Raw genomic sequence first — 14922 nt, forward strand, 5'->3', positions numbered from 1 at the left:
GTGATTCCTCTATTGCAGTTACGCACCCAAAATATGGTCTAGAAGTGTACATGCCCATGGCTATCTTTAAATCAGGTGATTGGTAGGATCAATAGCAGAGATAACCAGCAGATGGGAGTCTAGCATTTACACTAGGACTAAAGAACCAATGCACTGGCTGGCATAACAAAATATCTTTGACTCTATGCTTGGCCTCCACACCCACCCAAACTGTCTCAAATTTTAACCCAGAGAGTCTAATTTCTCAGTGCGTTGTAAAAGACTTGAAAGAAAATGTGCTTGGGCAAACTCAATTCAGTTCCTACACAAATGTGATAGGTTTTGTCTTAGTTGGCCATGGCCAAACAGCCTGCTAGCCATTAAGTTCAAACTCCAAACTGAAAAATATTGCTTAAAGAATCAATGGCTGTACAAATGGAAAAAAATACCTAGCAAGTTTTCCAACCTTCAGTGAAGAAAGAACTATAACTGAAAAGCGAAAAACTGAAGCCCTTTAGTATATGCATGGGTAGATTCAGTGCAGGCAGAATCGTGACATACAAATTAGGAAATTTCTCTATATCAATTTATCAGTACAGCAGACTTGCATTACAACTCCTGGATAAGGAGTGGAAAACGTCAGTCAACATTCTAATTCCTGTCAGCAAACCAATGGCCTCCCAATCAGAGTAGTCTGCATGAGAACTGCAATAATTGTTATTATCAAATATCCCAGTATTCCCCATCCTACTTCACACATGAAGTATTGTCACTTGATTGAACACCCAATCCCGGATTTCAGTACGAGTATTATGAGTGAAGATGTATTTGGAGAAACTCCTATCTTTCCACTTGGTTTATTGTGGGAAAAGAATAATAGTGAGTGTTTTTGTATAGTTTGCTTTCATTATGAGTACCGTTCCTATCCGCAGCACTTGAAAGATATTAAGACTGTTTGTTTGGTATGAATAATCTCAAAAAATGAAACAAAAGAATACTTTCAGAGAAGCCTAGCACAATTTATAAAAATGACAAAAAATCTTTAAAAATTTCAGAATAGAACAATACCAAACATATTTACCTTTACAATCATCAGGTCCATCAGAAAAATAAAGCTTGTCTTCTGTTTCTTGTGAACATTTTTGCAATTTTTTGGCTTTCTCTGATTTAAATTCATCAGCATTTTCCCTAGTGATTAAACTATCTTCTTCAGAACTACTGATCTTGCTTCCCCATTTAGATTTCCACATTTTCCTACTATATTAAAAAGGAATTTATCATAATTATCATTATTCTAAACTGTTCATGATAGTCCTCTGATTTGAGAGCAAAATCATTCCTAATCCAAATGCATCAAAACATATGTGTTAGTGTTTCTTTTTGCATGGTTTACAATCCGATTTCAACATCAAATTCAAATTTTGTACAGGTAAAAGGATAATTTGAGTAAATCACAATTATAATTTATAATCTAGTAAATTGTCCATTATTCAAAAACTGTGAGTGCACAATTAGAGATCTCTAATTGACATAGGATCCCACATGCATCAATAATTCCCTCTAAAATTACAATGTGTGATATTATTTTCCTAGAAGTATTGATTTTTATTGCAAAGAAAGTAACTGTACATTTCACAATCGTTTGACAAGGTACATCACAAAAAGGTTGTATATTGGCACTTTGGCAAAACAGAATTAGCTAATGGCAGGAAACAGCAAGTGGGGATAAGCTCTTTTTCAGGTTGGCAATCTATTACTAGTGGGATTCCACAAGGATAATTGTTGAGACTGCAACTGTTTACAATATACATTATGACTTGGAGGAAGGAAGTGAATGTACAGTAGCTAAATGTGTAGATGACACAAATGGTGGAAAGACAGGTTGTGATAGGGATACAAATAACAGAGATAGAGATAGATTAAGTAAATTGCCAAATGGGGTATGTGAAATTATTCATTTTGGAATGAAGAACAAAAGAGCTACATGCTATTCAACTAGAGAAGAACTTTAGAATGCTGAACACAAAGGGACTTCAGGGTAGTTGTGTATGAAACACAGAAAGCTAGCACACAGGTGTAGCAGGTAATCAGACGAAAATGAGAACTGCAGAGATTAGAGTCGAGAGTGTTGTGCTGGAAAAGCACAGCAGGTCAGGCAGCATTAGAGGAGCAGGAAAATCAGTGTTTCGGGCAAAAGCCCTCCATCATGAATGAAGCTGGGAGCCTCGGGGGTGGACGGATAAATCTCTCCACCACTGAGGCTCCCAGCCTCATTCCCAATGATGGACTTTTACCCAAAATGTCATTTTTCCAGCTCCTCGGATGCTGCCTGACCTACTGTGCTTGTCCAGCACCACACTCTCAATTATAGCAGGCCGTTATTCAAAGGGGTTTGGAGCATATGAGTGGGGAAGTCTTAGTGTGACTTACAAGGTGCTACTGAGTCCACGTCTAGAGAATTATGAACAGTTTTGGTCGCCTTATCTAAAGGAAAGATATCATTTCATTGGAGACCGTTCAGAAATTCCCTCCTATGGAGAGATTGTCTTATGAGCAAAGGCTAAACAGGTTGGGACTCTACTCACTGGAGTTTAGAAGAATGAGAGGTGATCTTGTTGAAACATATAGTATGGGGCTTGACAGAGTAAATGCTGACAGGATGTTTCCCCTCGTGGGAGAGTCTAGGACCCAGAGGGCATAGTCTCAGAATAAAAGGGTGCCAATTTAAGACAGATGAAGAGGAATTTCTTATCTCAGATGCTTGAGAGTCTTTGGAATTCACCACAGAGAGGTGTCTGTGGATAGAGTCCTTGTGTATATTTAAGGCGGAGATAGATAAATTCTTGGGGAATCAAGGGTTACAGAAAAGTGGATGTGAGGAATGTTGGATCAGCCATGATCCTAATGGTGGAGCTGGCTCAAGGCAGTGAACAGTCAACTCCTGTTCCTATTTCTTATGGTCTAATCAAATCAATTATAAGTACCATTGAAACTAAGGTAATTACACCTGGCTGGGTCTGCTGCTGAAAAATGAGTTGACCCAAGTGGACCTGTGAAGGTACGACTGATCATATCACAAAGTTTAGATTAGAAATGAAGAAGGGCATGGATCTCAAATATAACTTCTAAATTAGAAGATAGTTAACTTCCATTGGAATGGTTTCATAAACACTTGTTGGCTAAACAGCCTTTTCTTTTTTGCATCTCCGTCTAAATCTCTTGTATAAAACCTTAAATCTCCGTAATCTAATCTTTGTACAATCAGCTAATGTGAACATATTTGTTTTTGACTACCTTGTAGGCTCCTGCTGATTCACATATTTATGCATTTGTCTTTATGGATAAGTTTCATTAATTGGGAATTAAACTGGCAAATTACCTAGCTTGGAAAACGTTGAGTCCAGATATGAAAATACAAGAATGAGCTGCATTTCAAACAGCTGCTTTGGTCGAGCAGCAGAGAGAAAAATTGATCTGAAAGAAACTGTTTACTCTCTTTGTTGTTCTCAGTCTCTCTTGCAGAACCAAAGCTCATTAGTCAACCAAATCAAAGAAATATCTGATCATGTGGATCTTAAAGATATCTACAGTATTCACAGTTGCTGCTGACCAAGGATATCCCTAAACAACCATCATTTCAGATGAGGTATAGCTATGTACTAAAAGTAAATAAGACCTTAGTTGCAGCTAACCAAAGAGATTATAAAAAGCAGAGCAAAGTCAGCTCTCCTCACCTGGTCAGAAAATATTAAAGAAACTTGTTAGTGTTACAAGGATAGAGCACAGCTTTGATTGGATTTTACTGGAGTATTTTAGAGACTGACTGACTGAAAAGCAGGAGGTGGCAATAGATATCCAATTAGTCAATTGTTGTGGTTCTATTCTCCAAGCTGGGAATTTGTGTTGCAGACGTTTTGTCCCCTGTCTAGGTGACATCCTCAGTGCTTGGGAGCCTCCTGTGAAGCGCTTCTGTGATGTTTGCTCCGGCGTCTGAGGATGTCACCTAGACAGGGGACAAAACGTCTGCAACACAAATTCCCAGTTTGGTGAACAGAACCACAACAACGAGCACCCGAACTACAAATCTTCTCACAAACTTTGAATTAGTCAATTAAATGGCTTATTATCAGCCATCTCTCCCAGTGGCCTCCCTCAGGATTCCAGTTTGGTTGGGTATGGTCAGATGTGAGGCATACTCCTTTATCACTGCTCATGACCCAAAGAGTCCTTCGCTGTCAATGTGGATAAAGCCCTTCAGGAAGGTATACCCACATTAATCCTCCGTACTTCAAACTAGGATTTTTTTTTAATTGCAGAAATAAATAAATGAAGGCAAATTATTTAACAATATTCCCTTCCAATAATTATCAAGAACTAGTCACCCACAGAAATGGAACTAGTGACCTCAGTTTGTTTTTTCTTCCTCCCTACAGGGGAGCATTTTACTCTGAGTCACAACATTCAGAGTAATTGTGAAACTGGATAGATAATTACAGATTTGAACTTATTTCAGATCACTGGGTTTAAAAGCACAATGTGCCACTATTCTAACTAAGCATCATATTATTTTTAAAAATGATCAAATAAAAAGTATACATACCAAACATATATTTTGGAATGTTGAATATATTATAGAAAATATCATGAATCCAAATGAAGACTGATATACCCTAATTGCCAGAAGCATAAGTTATGATTTGTTTGTTTTTGTGTTTGTTTTGTTTTTGAAAATATCTGTTAACATATTGCTTAATACAAGCAGTTTGACAATATAGAGATGGTTTGCAAAATACTGCTAGACTGATATTACAAGCTGCAGTACGGTGATAATTTTTATTCATTTCGAAGCAGCAGGGTTTGTGTTAAGGTCTCCCAGCTGTGCTGTAAGATTTGCTGCTCGCGAAACACGTTCTTCAAATGTTTGGATGGAAAATGGCTGATGGGGGCTGTTCAAATAATCTGCAGCATCAGTTCAGTGTCAGCACTGTATGTTCCAGAAATGGAGTATAGTTTATTCAAAGCTTTGCTCCCCTCCCCTTTCACATTGTGTGCCTAACATTCCATCTATTTCTCTGCAGTAAAACAATTCAAATTATGCATGAACAATAGATGTTCATTCTTTCTGCAAGTAAACACATAATGGCAGATTATTCTTTTACTTTAAAAAGACAATATAAGAGCAGCCTAATACTAACATGTACTTCCCAGTGAATTACAGAGCTGTGTGTCTGTTAGTTGAGTCTGTAACATTTATGGTGAGAGAGTCAGAGTCATACAGCATGGAAAGACCCTCCAGTTCAACATATCCAGGCCAACTAAATTAGTCCCATTTGCCTGCGGTCGGCTCATATCCCTCTAAACTTTTCCTATTCGTGTACCTGTCCAAATGTCTTCAATGTTGTAACTGTACCTGCAGCCACCACTTCCTCTGGCAGTTCATTCTATAAATGAACCACGCAATGTGTGAAAAGGTTGCCCCTCTGGTCCCTTTTAAATCTTTCTCCTCTCACCTTGAAATTGAACTCCCCTATCCAAGGGAAAAGAACTTTACTATTCACATTATCTATGCACCTCATGATTTTATAAACTCTATGAGGTCATCCCTCAGCCTCCAACGCTCCAGGAAAAAAGTACCAGACTCTCCTTATAACCTCAAACCCTCCAGTCCCAATAGCATCCTTGTAAATCTTTTCTGCACCCTCTCCAATTTAATAATATCTGTCCTATAACAGGGTGACCAGAACTGTACACATTATTCCAAAAATGGCCTCACCAATGTCCCTACTCATATACTCAATGGTATAAGCAATGAAGGCAAGCCAAACGCCTTCTTTACCACCCTGTCTACCTACGAGGCAACTTTCAAAAAACTATATACCTGAACATTTAGATCTGTCTGTTCAACAACACTCACAGGGCCCTATCATTGGGGCGGCATGGTGGCTCAGTGGTTAGCACTGCTGCCTCACAGCGCCAGGGATCCAGGTTTGATTCCAGCCTTGGGTGACTATCAGTGTGGAGTTTGCACATTCTCCCTGTGTCTGCGTGGGTTTCCTCCAGGTGCTCTGGCTTCCTCCCACAGTCTAAAGATGTGCAGGCCAGGTTAATTAGCCATTCGAAATTGCCCTTGGTGTTAGGTGCATTAGTCAGATGGAAATGGGTCTGGGTGGGTTACTCTTCAGAGGGTCAGTGTGGACTTGTTGGGCCGAAGGACCTGTTTCCACACTGTAGGGAATCAAATCTAATCTAATCATTAACTGTGTAAGTCATGCCCTTGTTTGTTTTGCATTTATCTAAATTAAGCTCCATTTCATAAAAATGATTTGAGGAAATGAAGTATTCTACTGAAACGAATAGGGTGTAGGAAGGGAAGATCTTTCACAATGTTCATTCCATATCACATGTATAGCTGAAGATGATTTTTAAGTACTAATTTATTTTCCTCCCAATGTTGCCATTTTCTTCTTTCCCTTCATATTCCAAGTAAATAAATCATCGACTTGCAGGGTAGACGTGAAATATTTTCCTTTGTCTCTGCCAATTGAGCCAGTTTTGTATCCATCTAGCCAGTTCACCCCAGATCCCATGAGCCTCTATTTTCTGTAATAGCCCATCATGAGGTACCTTTTCAAATACCTTATTAAAGTCCATGTAGACAACATCTACTGCCCTTCCTCCAACATCTACTGCTCCTCATATGCTGCCTGACCTGCTATGCTTTTCCAGCACCACTCTGATCTAAACCCCAGACAAGATCTATCCCAGAAGACTGTATGATGCAAGGGAGGAAATAGCTGAGACGTTAACTGGATATCTTTGCAACCTCTTTGGCCTCAGACAAGGTTCTGAAGGCCTGGAGAATGGCCAAAATAGTGATAATCCAGGTAACTACAGGCTGATGAGCCTGGCGTCAGTGGTGGGGAAGCTGTTAAGATGATAATGAGAGACAGGACTTTTTCACACCTGGAAACAAATGGACTTGATAGGGATAGGCAGCATGGATTTGCGCAGGGAAGGTTATGTCTCACCAACTTGATTGAGGATTTTGAGGTGGTAACAAGAATGATTGATGAAGGAAAGGCAGTAGGTGTTGTCTACATGGACTTTAATAAGGTATTTGAAAAGCTACCTCATGATGGGCTATTACAGAAAATAGAGGCTCATGGGATCTGGGGTGAACTGGCTAGATGGATACAAAACTGGCTCAATCATTGAAGACAATAACGGTGGAAGAGGGTGCTTTTTGGAAAGGAGATCAGTAATTAATGTTGTGCTTCAGGGATTAGTGCTGGGATCTTTGTTTATAGTATATATATTATATGTAGGAAAATGTGGGTGGTCTCATTAGTAAGGTTGTGATGACAGCTAAATTGGCAGGTTGCAGAGAGGCAGATTGTCAAGGGATACAGTGAGATATGGATAGATTGCAGATTTGGGCAGAGAAAGGCAGGAGGAGTTTAATATGGACAAATGCTGGGTGATGCATTTTGATAGGTCAAATTCAGATGTGAATTATACAATAAATGGCACAACCCTTAAAGCATTAACATACAGAGGGATCTGGGTGTAAATATCCACATATTCCTGAAAGTGGCAACACAGGTGGATAAGATGGTAGATAAGGTTTATAGAAGGTGCATACACCTCGCACACCTTCATTGACTGTGGCATCGAATATTAAAGTTGGTAAGTTATGTTAGAACTATATAAAACTTTAATTAGGCCACATTTAGAAAACAGCATGCAGTTCTATTCGCCACACTACCAGAAGGAGATGGATGCTTTGGAGAGGGTGTAGAGATGGTTTACCAGCATGTTCCCTAGTCTGGAGAGTTTTAGGGATGAGGAGAAGTTGGGTAAACTCAGATTTTTTTCATCAGAAAGACAGAGGATGAGGGGCAACAAGTGATCTAAATTGAGAGACGTAGATAGGATGGATAGTCTGAGGCTTTTCCCCAGGGTGGGAAAGTCAACTGCAAAAGGGCACACGTTCTTACCTTAAGAGGGGGTAAAGGTTAGGGGAGAAATGCATGCAAAATTTTTCAGAGGGTGATGGGTGCCTGGAAGGCACTGCCTTGGATTTAGTGGAAGCAGGCATGTTAACAACATTTACGGCATATCTTGGTAGACAGATGAACAGGAGATGAACAGAAGGATGCAAACCATGTAAGGGCAATATGTAGCTGGTCTAAATAAGAATTAGAATTAGAATTGGTGAACCAAAGGGCCTGTGCCTGTGCTGTATTGTATAAATCTACAGTGGACCAAATGGGAGGAGGGGGGAGACATTCAAAAAGAAGCCGGGGAGAGTACAGGTCCAACATAGTACGTTTAAAGGGAAATGAAGGAGCAATAAGTTCATAGGGCTTATTGGGTGTCGAGGACAATTAGGACTGCACAGAGAAAGTAGGGCTTTTAGCAAGTCTGAAGGGAACAATTCAGCTGTGGCCCTAAGGGAATATAGGAAGTGTAGGAGGGAACATAAGAAGAGCAAAAAGGGGCATGAAAAATGACTTACGAACAGGATTAGGAAGAATCCTAAGATATTTTATAAATACACTAAAAGGGAGAAGTTACCAGGGAAACAGTAGGACCCATTAGGGACCAAGGGGGCAACCTGTGAGTGAAGCCACAGGATATTGGAAGGTGGTTGAATAAATACTTCTTCTCTTCGGTCTTCACTCTGGAATAGGAGAATATAGGTACAGAATTCAGGAAAAAGGGACTGGGAGGAACTTGCACAGGTGACATAGAAAATGGGAAAGTATTGGAGGCTCTGGTAGGCTTAAAACCAAACAAGTGCCCAGCTGAAGTGCACCTGCAAGGCGAAGCAGAAAATCGCAGGGGATCTGACACAAATTTTTATTTCCTCTCTGGCCACAGGGAAGTGCCAGGGGACTGGAGGACAGGTAATGTCATTCCACTTTTTAAGAGGGATAGTAGAGTTGAGCCAGGAAATTACAGACTGATGATTGTCACGTCAGTGGTAGGGAAATTATTGGAGAAAATTCTGAAGAAGGGAATTAATACCCACTTGAACAGACATGGGTTAATTAGGGATAGTCAGTGTGGCTTCATCAGAGGGAGATGATGCCTAACAATTTTTTTGAAAATGTAATCAAGCATGTGGATGAGAGAAATTTAGTTAATGTCATTTATATTGATTTTAATAAAGCTTTTGACAATGTCCCAAACAGGACACTGATTGAGAAGGTTAAAGCACATGAACTGAGGGAAACTTGATGAAATGGATCAGAAATTAGCTTAGCAAAAGGACACAAAAGATAATGGAAGAAGGCTGTTTGAGTGATTAGTGGCCACAGTCCATTGGTGTACCACAAGGATCAACATTGGGACCCTTATTGTTTGTTATAGATGAAAATGTGAGAGGAATGTTAAGCAAATTTGCAAGATTGTTAGAGTGGTTAATAGCAAAGAAGTTAATTGTAGTTTACAGGAATATATAAATGGGTTGGTCAGATGAGCAGACCAGTGGCAGATGGAATTTCACAGAATGATTGAAATCCTACAGCGTGGAAACAGGCCATTCAGCCCATTGAGTCTATACTGACCCTCTGAAGAACATCTCATCCAGATCCAATCCTCTTCCCTACATTTCCCATGGCTAGTCTTTATGGGCAATTTTGCATGGCCAAAGCACCTAACCTGCACATCTTTGGACTGTGGGACGAAACTGGAGCACACGGAGGGAACCAATGCAGACATGGGAAGCATGTGCAACTTCCAGTCACCCAAGGTCGAATTGAATCTGGTGCTGAGAGGCAGCAGTGCTAACTAGTGAACCACCGTGCCACCCTCAGAAGTGGGAGGTGATGCATTTTTGAAGAAACAAGATGAGGGAGTATTTAATGAATGGCAGGATACTGGGTAGTTTAGAGAAACAGAATGATCTTAGGGTAATTATTCACAGAGCCCTGAAGGTGGCAGAGTATTGAATAGGATAGTTAAGAATGCATATGGGCACTTGCTTTCATCAGTGGTAGCACAGAGTATAAGAGCAAAGAGTTGTACAGAGTGTTGGTCAGGCAATAACTGGAGTACAGTATGTAGTTCTGGTCACTTCACTACAGGAAGTATGTGACAGCACTAGAGGGGGTCCAGAGTACGATCACCAGGATACTGCCTAGAAATGGAGAAATTGAGCTGTAAGAAGAGATTAGATAGGCTTGGATTATTTTCTTTAGAGCAGAGAAGACTGAGGAGGGAGGCATGATGAGGTGTGTAAGATTGAGGGGTAGGGACAGGGTGAATAGAGAACAGCTGTTCCCCTTGGTTGAGTAATCAATCATAGTTTTAGTGTAAGGGACAGGAGGTTCAGAGAAGATTTTGAAAAAAAAAAGATCAGTCAGTGGGTGGTGGGAATCTGGAATGTATTGCCTGAAAAGGCATGGAGGCTGGAAATTGTATAACCTTTAAAAAATATTTGGATGAGTGCTTCAAATATCCTAACAATCAAGGATATGGGCCGAGTGCAGGAAATTGGGATTAGCACACTTTTAGTGGTAGTTATGTTAGTGCAGGCTCGATGGGCTGAAAGGTGTTTGCTGCACTGTATGACTCTAAGAATCCGTGAGTATTGTAGATAATAAGGAATTGGTGGATGAAACAAATAATTTGCTTGTCTCTTCACTAAAGAGGATATAAAAAAGAATATTCCAGTAATATCTGTAAATCAGAAAGAAGAGAGAGAGGAAATTAATGCAATTATCATCATTAGGAAAGTGGCTAAAAGCAAACCTGCTGAAATGACAACCACAAGGGAAGTTGTACTAAGCAAACTGATGGAGTTGTATGTTAGAAGATACCAGGTCCCAGTAGACTAAAAGAGGTGACTAATGAGTGAGTAGATGCATTGGTGTTAACTTTCTAACATTTCCTTGATTCAGAAAACATTCCATCAGACTGGAATGTTGCAAATATAACCTCTTTATTCAAGAAGGGGAGAGAGGCAGAAAGTAGGAAACTATAGGCCTGTTGTTTTGACATCTATCATGAGAAACATGTCAGAATTGATCATGAGAAAAATTATAGGACTGCATGTAGAAGTACAAAAGGTAATCAGGAAGAGACAGTGTGGTTTTGTCAAGAAGGAATTGTTAATAAATTTATTGGAATTATTTGAAGGAATAACATTTGCTATAGATAAAAGGGAGTCTGTAGACACGCTGCAGTTGAATAGTTGAATTTCCAGAAAATGTTTGATCAGCAATACAAAAGGTTACAGCAGAAAATAAAAAGCTGAGTGTAGGGGTAACATATTAGCATTGGATAGAAAATTGGCTGGCAGAAAACAGAGTATGCAGACCTGGGTCTTCACCTGATTGGCAGGTTGTGAGGAGTATGGCTCTGCTAGGTTCTGTGCTGGGTCCTCAACCTTTTATAATTTACGTTCATGACTGAGATAAGAGGAGTGAAAGCATGGTAACTAAGTTCACAGATCACACCAAGAACTGTAGAAAAGTTAAGTTCTGCAGATGACATAGGAGGTGACAGATTGATTGATTGATTAAGTGTGAGTGGGCAAAGATCTGCCAAATGAAGTTCATATTTTTAACTATCAGACATGTTATTAATAACCTCTGAAGCAGGTGGGACATGAACGCAGACCTTCTAGCTCAGAGGTAGGGACATCACCACAGCACTACAAGAGCCCCCCAAATAGAGTATAATGTGACAGAAGTAAAATATTCACTTTGTCAGAAAGAATTTTTAAAAAGTGAAGTATTATTTAAATGGAGAATGACTGTTGAAATTGAAGTGCAGAGAGATTTAGTTGTTCTAGTGCATGAGCTCGAGAGTGTGGTGCTGAAAAGGCACAGCAAGCCAGGCAGCATCTGAGGAGCAGGAGAATTAAAGTTTCGGACATAAGCTTTTCATTAGGAATGAGCCTGATGAAGGGCTTATGTCCGAAACGTCAATTCTCCTGCTCCTCTGATGCTGCCTGGTCTGCTGTGCCTTTTTAATCTAGACCCTGATCTCCAGCATCTGCAGTCCTCACTTACTCCTAGTGCACGAGCTGCAAAGGGTTGGTATGCAGGGACAACACTTGATCAAGAAAGCTAACTGGATCCTCTCCTTTATGCAAAATTAATTGAATTTAAATGTAAGGTCGTTATACCACAGTTATACAGGATACTGGTAGATCACATCACAAACACAATTTCAGTCTCCTTTTTGAAATAAAGATGTAAATGCATTGGAGGTAGTTCAAAGGAGGTTTACCAGATTCATAGCTGGAGTGAGCTGGCTGTCTTCTGAAGAGAGGCTGGACAGACTGGGCTTGTTTCCATGAGACCTTAGAACAGTGAGGCGTGACTTAATTGAAATGTATAATATCCTGAATGGTCTTGAAAAGATGGAAATGGAAAGGATGTTTTCCTGTGTGTTAGTCCAGAACTAGGGACCATTGTTATGAAATGCCAAAAGGTAAAATAGTAGAAGGGATTTTTTTTTTGTCTCAGTAGTTTGTGAGACTTTGAAACTCTGCCTCAGAAGGCTGTGAGGTGGGATCATTAAATATCTTTAAGGCAGAAGAAGGTAGATTCTTGTTAGACAAAGAAATCAAATGTTATTTGGGGTAGGTGAGAGTTTGGAATGCGGAACGAATAGTTCAGCCATCTTTTTGAATGTGGAGCAGAATCAAGGGGCTGAATAGTCTACTTCTGTTCCTATTTTGTATGTTCACGTAGAAAAGAAAGTTGGAAAAATACAACATTTTTTAAAAACTGTTCATTCCAAAAGGCATTTAAAAATGAAGATCAGCAAGTGAAATTAATGAAATAGCAATGTATTGAATGAGAATGAAATGCAATTTTACAATTTCTGGACATGAGAGTCTGAACACTGGTGAACTCTTTGTTTTATTATTTTATTAAGTTTAAAAATCAGAAGTGAATGTAGGTTAAAGTTATCAATACTAAACTACTTTTTTCGCTGTACTTAAAACTATGTTGCAGATACCTATAAAAAGGAACAGGAGTACGCTATTTGTTCCTTCAAGCTTGCTCTGTCATTCAATATGCTCTATGATCATGGCTGATTATCCCACTTGGTGTCCTGTTCCTACTTTCCCTCTATACCCTTTGATTCTTTTATCTCAAAGAACTATGTTTAACTCCTTCTTGAAAGCCACCTCAACTCCTTTCTATGACAGAATTCCACAGTCTCCCTATTTTTTGGGTGAAGAAATCTCATCTCAATCCTAAATGGTTTACCCTATATCCTTAAACTGTGACACCTGAAAAATTGCACTTGGTGACAGCGGTGTTTTTATTTATACTAAAACTGGTAATGTATTCTCACGAAACTTGATGAAAAATAATAAAGCTTTTCATGTTCATCATCTTATATCTATGCCCTCTCCCTCTGGACACATTCATCAGCAGAAATAATCTATTTCTATGTGCATTCTATTAGTTATAAATACTTTCATCAAATTACCCCTTAATCATAGAATGGCAATGTACAACACAGGAAGTTGTTCAGTTATGTAAATCTATGCTGATTCTCTAACAGCAATCTAGTTAGTTCCACTTGCTGCTTTTTCTCATAATCCAAAATTGTTTTTCTCTTTGAAATATTTATCCAATTCCCTTTTGAAGCTACTATTGAATCAATAACCATCGAATTATAAGGCAGTACATTTCAAATCTTATTCTCATTGTGTGAAACTATTTTTCACGTCACCTTTAGTGATTTTGCTACACATTTTAAAACATTGTTCTCTCATTATCAATGCTTCAACCATGAGAAATAATTTGTTTACTTATTTCTTAAAATATTTCATTACTTTAAACATCTATCAAGAAATTAATTTCCTCAGTTCAATGAAAACAGTTCCAATTTTCATATTTTTCTTTGAAATTGCACATGCAGCAACAACCTACAAATCTGCACGGTGCCTCCATCTGCTGCCTCACCACTGTAATGCCCAAAGCTGCAGTACTCCAACTGTAACATCACGATAATTGTTACAAAGATTCACCCTATATTTCAACTTATATATTCTCAACCTCATGCCATGAACTCAGTGTTCCATTTGTGGTTTTATACTTTTGAGATTCTGCTTTTAATAGCAATGTGAATTCTCAAACTTCTTGTGCTTCCAAATCAGCCAGCTTTTCCCCACTCAAAATAAAAGTAATATAAAATACACCATGGCACATTTATTGACACTTTATTCCTTGCTATTTTTCTATACCCATTCCACTAGTTTATCAGTAAAAATTTGCAACTCCCATTGGTTTTCAGACATTAACTCTTTCCATTTTTGCAAATTTGAACACTACCCCTTTTGCCTCTTTATCTAAACTAACATGTGTATACTGTACATTTGATACCACATCTATTATTTTTACATTTTCTATTAAATATTACTGTAAAACATTTACTATTTCACATACCTATATTAGTGCTGCCTGTGCTTCTCAGTTCTAATTCTGAACAAGTGGAAGTGAGAAGTTTGAAGATATTATCTATGAATTTCCTGTAACTTACCTAATCAGAATATGTGCATATTGCAATTTCTGAAAACTACCTGGGGATTCCCTGTGGTAGGTCTATACATGCTAATGATTTTGGAATGTGACATAGCTGAAACTGCCTTGTTACAGATAACAAAGCACACCTTTTATTCTCCTATTATATAATGTTTGTTTGATGACATGTTCTCCTGAGGGTTGTTGAGCCGGTTCCCATTCTGCACACTATTGTTTTAAAAAAACATTTTAACTGACAAGCACAAAATTTATTTTAAGCCACTAAGTCTTTATGACCATCTTAATTTGCATGATCTGACATATTATAGTTGTACAGATCTATATTGGGAATGTCTCTTGCCTATCACCGCTGGATTACAAACAAACTTATAGATAATATTTTAAATTTGTGCATGATGAATAAGCTGAGAATTTGGGGGAAGGA

The 14922-nt window shown here is 38.8% G+C and overlaps 1 protein-coding gene across 1 annotated transcript in view; it reads right to left on the reverse strand.

Annotated features, from left to right (window-relative positions):
* The window catches only part of LOC140476255 (exocyst complex component 3-like), a 78824-nt gene that overhangs the window by 41267 nt on the left and 22635 nt on the right, over positions 1-14922 (reverse strand). The window contains exon 4 of the mRNA XM_072568567.1: positions 1061-1236. Within this exon, the coding sequence (XP_072424668.1) occupies positions 1061-1229 (169 nt within the window). The 5' untranslated portion in view covers positions 1230-1236. The remainder of the gene's footprint in view (positions 1-1060; positions 1237-14922) is intronic.

This window comes from Chiloscyllium punctatum, chromosome 4 (genome assembly GCF_047496795.1).
Source record: "Chiloscyllium punctatum isolate Juve2018m chromosome 4, sChiPun1.3, whole genome shotgun sequence".
In the NCBI taxonomy this organism is placed as follows: Eukaryota; Metazoa; Chordata; class Chondrichthyes; order Orectolobiformes; family Hemiscylliidae; genus Chiloscyllium; species Chiloscyllium punctatum.